At 33.7% G+C, this 8,667-nt stretch overlaps 1 protein-coding gene across 1 annotated transcript in view; it reads left to right on the top strand.

Moving 5' to 3' along the window:
- Window positions 1–6,410: 6,410 nt before the first annotated feature.
- Window positions 6,411–8,667, top strand: part of LOC132169753 (G-type lectin S-receptor-like serine/threonine-protein kinase At1g11410) — a 5,266-nt gene continuing 3,009 nt past the window's right edge. The window contains exons 1-3 of the mRNA XM_059580735.1: window positions 6,411–7,683; window positions 7,914–8,054; window positions 8,319–8,562. Coding sequence (XP_059436718.1) covers window positions 6,411–7,683; window positions 7,914–8,054; window positions 8,319–8,562 — 1,658 coding nt within the window. The remainder of the gene's footprint in view (window positions 7,684–7,913; window positions 8,055–8,318; window positions 8,563–8,667) is intronic.

An 8,667-nucleotide genomic window follows, 5' to 3' on the forward strand; every position in this document is an offset into this window, starting at 1 on the left:
CTCACTCCCAAAAATTTCCCCTACTTTCCATTGAAAATTTCCTAAATGCCTTTTTGCCCACCCTCAACGCTCAACAGGGAATAAATTGCCCTGAGCCACTCATCAGTCATCAGATACTAGAGCAAATGACTCAAGTGTGAGGCGGCGACATCTCTTTTTTTTTTTTTTTTTTTTTTTCTTACAGGGTTTCAGGTTTTAGGTTAGACAAGCGGTAGAAGACCATGTGAGATATATTTTACTACTTTACTAAACACACCGTTTCATTTTGGTTGTTAAGTTCCCGTTTTTACCTTAGCATGAGACTCGCAAGCTGTCAACGAACCGTTTTAAAAAGCTTGTGCAATTTCTTTTTTTGTTTTTTTTTTATCGCATCACTATGACTCTATTAGTCCGTGTCAATTTTGAAACTATTGTCAATTTCAATGCTATTTTTTACCCTAGAGAATTGCCAAACAGTAATTATATCTTTAAATTTGCTTAAAAATCCAGTCAATCGACAAATCAAAGTAACTAGCTTTCTTTTTTTTTTTATATATTTTTTTTTTAATTTTTTTTATTAATTAGTGAAAAGAGTGTTTAAACTAGAACAAATTGTCACTTTGTCAATATTTTTGACAATTTTTGAGTTTCTTTAAAATTATGAGACATGTAATTAAATTTTTACATTGATTTATTTACAAATGTACCATTTAATAATAAAATCGGATATGTAGATTTTTATATTTAGGTCACTTTTTAAAATTAATTCTTGATGAATATATATTTTCTGTCACATATTTTAATTGTATGAAATATATAATTATAGTTCCGAAGATCATGCAAAACAATAATGGTTCTCTTGAATAAATTAACGCTAGGTGTGAAAAAATAAAATATAAGTTACATTTATATGCTTTAAATAATAATTAAAATTTCTTGAATTCTTTATTTATTTCATTATTTATGTTCTTTAATATTTTTAATCCATTTTCTTAACTTTATTTTTTAATCTTGACTCCTTTGGAAGAAAATTCTGGCTCAGCCATTGAGTGGAGAAAGAGAATGATAGAGATGGAGAGAAAAAAGATGAGAAATATTAATGTTGGAAAGTGCAGGGAGAGAAATGTCTTTTTTCTTTTGAAATTAAGAGAGAGAGAGAGACATGGAGAGAGAGGAAAAAAAGGAGAGAGAGAGAGAGAGATACGAACCGGTTCAAGAAAGAGATGTGGAATGAAAGTGAATGACTTAGAGAGAGAAAAAAAAAAAAGAGAGAGAGATGTTGGGAGAGAGGAAACAAAGAGAGATAGAGAGAGAAAAAAAAAATGAACCGTTCAATTTTTAATTATTCACTTTTTAAAATAATGAGTTAAAAAATTGGTTTACTCTTTAAAAAAGTTGGTATTTCAATCAAGATTTAATACAATCAAATAAATCATCTATCTTATTTCAATACAAATAAAACCTATATAATTTCAAATATTAAAAAAAAAAACAAGCAAAGTAATATTGCTTTCAAAAGTAGACAAAAAATGCTTGAAAATCCGAGTAAATTACACACAAAAAAAAAAAAAAAAAATCCATAAACTTTCAAATGAATTAAAAGATAAGACCTTTAATTTTTCGTTTAATTTATATAAATTAGAATATGTTAAAACATTGTTGGTCTGGAAAAAAAAAATGTTAAGAAGAATAATTACCTCGAATTTGAATTTTTAGGCCTATGGATTATGTTTTTGTTAATGTTGGAGAGTGGAGAAAGAGAAAGATAGAGATGGAGAGAAAAAAGAGGAGAGATATTAATGTTGGAGGGTGGAGAGAGAGAGATTTTTTTTTTTTTTTGAAATTAAGAGAGAGACGTGGAGAGAGAGGAAAAAAATAGGAGAGAGAGAGAGAGATAGAGATATGAAGTGGTTTAAGAGAGAGATGTGGAATGAGAGTGAATGACTTGAAAAAAAAAAAGGAAAAAGAAAAAAGAAAAAAAAAAGAGAGAGAAATGTTGAGGGAGTTGGGTGTGGTCCATCCAACCCCTAGGGCCAAACTAAAAAAAAATTTGTTTGGCCCTTGGGAGTTGCCGGACAACCCCCAAGGGCTAAACAATTTTTATTTTATTTTATTTTATTTTTTTCGTTTGGTCCTTGGGGGTGGACAGACCACCCTTGTAGGGCCTGGGGTTGGCTTCGACCACCCCAAACCAAACAATTTTTTTTTTTCTTTTTTTAGATTTGGCCCTTGGGGGTGGCCGGACCAACTCCAAGGGCCACCCAGCCCCCAACTGACTAGGGTGGTCCGGCCACCCTCAATGAGGTGGCCAATCATCCCTTATTTTATTTTATTTATTTATTTTTAATATGAAATAATAATTTATTATTAGTTTTTGTTAATAGGACATGCGTCTCATTTGTGGCTGTAGGATTTCTAAGAAGAAATCCTAACCAAGAACTAGATATTCTCCAGTCTAAAATGGACTAGAGATGATCCTGTTCCCTAGTAATGTGAAGGAATTCGCTAGCTTTCATGACAATAAATATAAGTAAATGCATATTGTCTTATTTGATGATATACATTGACATTTAACCACAAAATTAAAGTAGTCATTCTAAAATGAAGCCATAATTAATTGGATTAATGTTTCAGTTCTCGAACTTGTGGACAAAAGAAAAGGGGTTAGATATGGTCGATGTCTTGACTTACCTTTAGTCAATTAAGGACAAAGTTTTTTAAAATGCATATCAAAATCACATCTTTTAATAACAAATTAATGTCACATATATTCTTGGTTAATTTTATTAAAAATGTATATGACAATTGCACATGTTAAGAATAAATATCAATTTAATAGACTGAATTGTAAGAATTTCTTCTTAACCCAATTTAAAGAAATACTTCGCGACTACTCAAAATGCTTTTTAGATGAACAAAATTTTGGCTCTAGTTGTGCAAGGACACTGGACAAGTAAACCAATAAAATTCGGGTCAAACCGGCGGTTGATCCGATTAAACACAACTAAATAAATGGGTGACCCACAAAACCCATATAAATTAAAACATTTTTTTTTAAAAAAAAAAAAAATTTACTACTTCAAAATTAAAGCCCTAAAGTCTAAGACATAATTTCACCCTCAATCTCATCCCTAATTGTAAAGATATGACTTCAGTTGTGTAATTCATTTTTGAAAAACGCTATGCACGTGTATATCACACAATATGCGGGATTAATATGTAGCAATCTATAAACACTCAATCAACAAAATAATCAAAATAGTAAATTAATCAGACACAATGATTTTGGTGACGAAGATGAACCCTTTTAGAAATCGTTCTAAAAGTAAAACCTCTTCGGGGCAGCCAAACACAGAAAATCACTATAAGAAAATATTTTGAGATTACACACACGGGGAAACACTTACAACCATTTGCGAGCCTTGGCTCTGTAAGATCGACAAGCCTCTAACTCGTCTCCTTGCTCACAATCTTCTTCACACGTGATTCTCCTTTATCGGACCCTTTCAATAAACTTCTTAATGAAGCACACAATTCAACCTAACCAATACTCTAAGAGGGACGATTTATCTTACAACATAAACTCTCTCTTAGCATAGCCTCTCACGAACTCTCTGGTGAAAATTCGTCCCTATACAGATCTATAGAGATCTATATATAAAGCCCTAAAAACCCCTTGTCTAGTTAAAACACAATTACATTGTAAAATAGACCTAAAGGCTATGGGTCGTTTGGACAGTAAGTGGGCTCGTCCGGACGGGTCTTGAATAACATGAGAAAACTGGTTCTCGTACACTACCGTTCAGACGGGGAGTGTGCTCGTCCAGACGGGACTCTAGGGCAACATCGTTAACTTGCTTCTTTGGCATGGCGCGTCCGGATGGCTTGTAGATGAGGCTCTCGGGTTTTCATGTTCATCTATCTTGCCCGAATGACTTGCAGACGAGGCTCTCGGGTTACGGCACTTATGTCCATTCGGACAGCTATGCATCCCGTCCGGACGCCCATGTCATTTTGGCACTTTGAATACCATCTTGATCACCGAATTTTAGCCAACAAATAAAACTAACAAACTCCCCCTTTGACAATTTGGTGACAAAATCAACAGCCGAGTCAACCCATCATCTCCCCAAAATTAACTCCCCATTTTTGTCACAAATTGAAAAAAGGTCTCATGTTTCCTGAAACAATCACAAGATACATCAAGTATATGTGGAGCAGGAGAAAAAATATAAACACAACTCATGATCACAAATAGGAAAATGCATGAAGTATAATGCAAGATCATGAAGAACAAAAAACTCCTCCTCAATGTATGACTCAATAATAACAAGAAACTTTTATTGAAAAAGGTTTCTCCCCTCGAAAGTCAAGTAACACACATGATACATACATCAAAAACTCATATTTTCAAGCAATGAATATTCCTAAATATCTCAAAATATTTAAAATATACATGAGACTTGAAAAGACAAGAACACATTTTGTTTAACCCAAGCAATGAAAAATGTTCCATTCAACTCATGCTTGTGTGTCATGTGTGTACGCCATACATTGAGTAGAATTAACAATTTATAAGTTGAGGAGAAGGTTTCACCAAAATAAAAGTTTTGACAAGCATATCAATTCAAAAGTCAAACCTTAGCATACTAGGGCCTAGCCACTCTCATCCAATATATTCCTTTTTGAAAAATAGCACAAGCTTGATAGAGTGAAATAAATTCCTTTTGGAATATGATATTTTGATTTCTTGTTTCACACTTTTTCTTCATGAGAAGGTGTCTTTAAGCAATTTGTACATTGAGAAATGCTGGAATATTTAAGCCTTAGGTTCAACTAGTGTATCGTCAATTTGATCAATACAACTAGTCAAAAATCCTCATATAAGTTACCTTACAAAACTCACATTTTAAGAATAAACTCAATTTAAGCTTAAATGTGCACAAAATTTTAAACATAGGCAAAATGTATCACATAAGCTTAGTCTTTAGGTAACCACAAAAAATAGTCCATTGAAGCAACTTGACAACTCATGCATATTAAAAACATTCTAAGACACAATGAATTAATCCATGGAATAAGCATGAGAAAATAATGGCCCAACAAGGTGCATAAGACAAAAGAAGGAAGAAGGTAACCAAATCAATATATATATATATATATATATATATAGGGTTAATTTTTCAAAACAAAAACAAAAATTATTATTGAAACATGTTGTTATTGTTTTTTTTTGTTTTTGTTAAAAACAAATTTGATTAGGTTTTTTTTTTTTTTTTTTTTTTTTTTTTTTTTTTTTTTTTTTTTTTTTTTTCGGAGCAAATAGAACAAAAAGGGAAGGGTTAAGTTTTTTAACCCTTGATTTCATAGCCCAAACACCAAATTCATTTTTAGTTTTACCTTTGGATGAGAGTTATAATATGGTGAACCTTGATTTCAGAAAATGTTTTAGCCCTCTTTGTTTCTTTTCAATTAGAAACCGGAAAAGGCAAAAAAAAAAAAAAAAAAAAATCGATTGGAAAAGTTAGCATCAATTGAAAGGGAGAGCATGCAAGACATTTAATTAGTGAGTAATGATCAAAACATTCTCGACTCTGCAATATTTGATCATTGTCAGTACCAAAATTCCCATCTTTTAAAATGCATATCAAAATCACATCTTTTAATAACAAATTAATGTCACATATATTCTTGGTTAATTTTATTATAAAAATGTATATGACAATTACACATATTAAGAATAAATATCAATTTAATAGACTGAATTGTAAGAATTTCTTCTTAACCCAATTTAAAGAAATACTTTGCGACTACTCAAGATGCTTTTGAGATGAACAAATTTTTGGCTCTAGTTGTTCAAGGACCCTCGACAAGTAGACCAATCTGTTACACGTTGTAATCATCCCGAGAAATGAAAGCAACAACAATGTAAGAACGTATTGACGAAGTGTTAGGACTACATATTGTATTGAAGTATATATATTACAATTATTTCTATTTATAAAGAGGCTCTGGATAGTGAACAAGTAAACCTATACTAAACAACAACTTGTTTATTAAATGGGTTATGTGGGGTTGGATTCAGTCAGCTCAATTCACTTATTTAAATGAGTTGTGTCAAGATTAAAGAATTTAACCCATTTAACCCATTTAACTAAATACATGGTGTTAAGATTGGCTCTTAACAGATTGGCAGGTTAACCTATAATATTCAATCATATGGGTAGATGCATTTAATAATTGTCCTACTCAACCGAAATTATAGTTATTTCACACGTGACTTCATGGGACACACATAAGAGACTTCCATCAAAGTGGGGTGGGTGGGAGGGGCAATGTTCATTAATTGGTCTTTCATGACAAAACATAGTACATATATAGATATATATGAATCAGAATATCATACACTGCATCCATCCCTCCACATGATCATGTATTTTGCAAAGCGGTTTCTCTTTCTACAAACGTTGCTTCATTTCCTCCTCCAGTTTGGCACATCATCACTGGATGCCATAACTACCAGCCAAAACATCAAAGATGGTGGTGAGTTTTTAGTCTCTACCCAAAAAACCTTTGCGTTTGGTTTCTTTACTCCCGGTGAGTCCACCCACCGTTATGTTGGGATTTGGTATTACAGCGCTCCAGAAAAAACCGTGGTGTGGGTTGCAAACAGAGACACTCCTCTTAAAGACAAGAATGGAGTTCTCTCAATTGATGTTCTTGGAAACCTCGTACTCCACGCCGACAATCAGAGTAGCACACCCATCTGGTCCACAAATCATGTTTCGAAACCAAGCAACCACAATACTCTCGCTCAGCTCAAGGATTCAGGAAATCTTGTCTTGATGAGTGAGAATGGAACAGGGGAGGTATTATGGGAGAGCTTTGACTATCCAACGCATATTCAGCTTCCAGAAATGAAAATTGGGATAGACCGAAAGACGGGCCTGAAACGGTTCCTAACATCTTGGAAGTCCAGAGATGACCCGGGAACCGGGAATTGGTCATACAAGATCCACACCAATGGCTTCCCTCAGTTGTTCTTGTACAACGGCGACATTCCGCGGTGGCGCTCCAATTACTGGACTGATGTTGGATGGAGCAGCGTACCCAAATTGGCAAGTCATCTATTATTCAGTTTTAGTTTGGTGGACAACCAGAGAGAGACTACCATAACCTGGAGTCCGATTGCAAATCAAGTAATCTTATCAAAAATAGTCTTAAACGAGTCCGGGTGGATCCAACGGTCTGTGTTGTTTCAGGGACAGAATAAATGGACTCCTCTTGGGTCAGTACCTTATGCGGATGGGTGCGACACATACGGCGAGTGCGGTGCGTTCGGCAACTGTGATGTCAATGCTGCTAATGATTCCAAGTGCTCGTGTCTACCGGGGTTCCTGAGAAATGCGCTAGGCGGGTGCGCGAGGAAGCAGGGAGAGGCATCCCTTTGCTGGAGCGGTAAAGCTTTCAAGAAGGTGGTCGGCGTGAAGGTTCCAGATACTTCAGTGGCAAGAGTAGATGTGAGTGTAAGTTTTGGTGCGTGTGAAGAACTGTGCTTGAAGAATTGTTCTTGCTTGGCTTATGCCAGCTTGGATGTGAGTCAAGAAGGCGGGTGCATTACATGGCATGGTGTTTTGGTAGATACACGCACATTTAAGGAAGGGGGCCAAGACTTGTACGTGCGTGTGGATGCGCTCGAGTTAGGTATTATTAGATAAAATTATATAGTAAATTAATATAATAGATAAAACTAGTTTTTATATTAACAATTATAAAAATAAAATAAAATAACACCGAAAAGGCTTTAAGTAATGCATGATTATCTGTATAGGTTTTTTTTTTTTTTTTTTTTTTTTTAATTGAATAAGGAAAAAGATTATAAGGAAAGATTATTTGTATAGTTACGTGAATCTATTGTTGCATGACAAGAGAAGTTTCCGCCTCTACACTAAAGAAATCAAAGGGGTACTTCTTTGCAAATAAGAGGAGGCTGGCAATTGTGGTGGTGGCCATACTTTTTACTTCATTTCTTCTTCTCCTATTTTCAAGCTGGTTGATAAAGAGGAAGAGTAAAGGTAAGCAAATTTTTATACTCCTTTTTTTTAAAAAAAAAAAATTATTTATTTATTTATTTTTTTAATTTATGAGAAGGAATATCTTCCTTATCCTTCTCCTATAGCCTATAGGTGGTGACGGCCACACTTATATAGATAATTTGTAAAATTACCACATAAATATTACAAATTTAATGATAACTTAAAAAGTTATTACTCTTATAGATAATTGCTTAAAATTTTTTACAATGTCCTTTGTAATGATGTGCTTGCATAATTGGACAGAGAGCAGAAGACAAGTCGCATTGTTTAATGACGGTACAAATAGCTCACAATCCTTTCCTCAAGATTCTGCGAAGCTTGATGAAATTGGAAGAAAACCAGATGTGCAATTTTTCGATTTGAGCACCATAATTGTTGCCACAGACAATTTCTCCCCATCTAAAAGGCTTGGACAAGGTGGTTTTGGCCCGGTCTATAAGGTTAGTTTCTTGCACACATTAAATCTAAATATTTACCAATATTACTAGTATTCCTATTTCACTATGCTAGAGTGTCTATCCCGATCCTTTTTTTTATTGTTTTCTAATTTTATTTTATTTTATTTTATTTTATTTTATTTTTTTTTTAAATC

Source organism: Corylus avellana, chromosome ca2 (assembly GCF_901000735.1).
Source record: "Corylus avellana chromosome ca2, CavTom2PMs-1.0".
Lineage (NCBI taxonomy): Eukaryota > Viridiplantae > Streptophyta > Magnoliopsida > Fagales > Betulaceae > Corylus > Corylus avellana.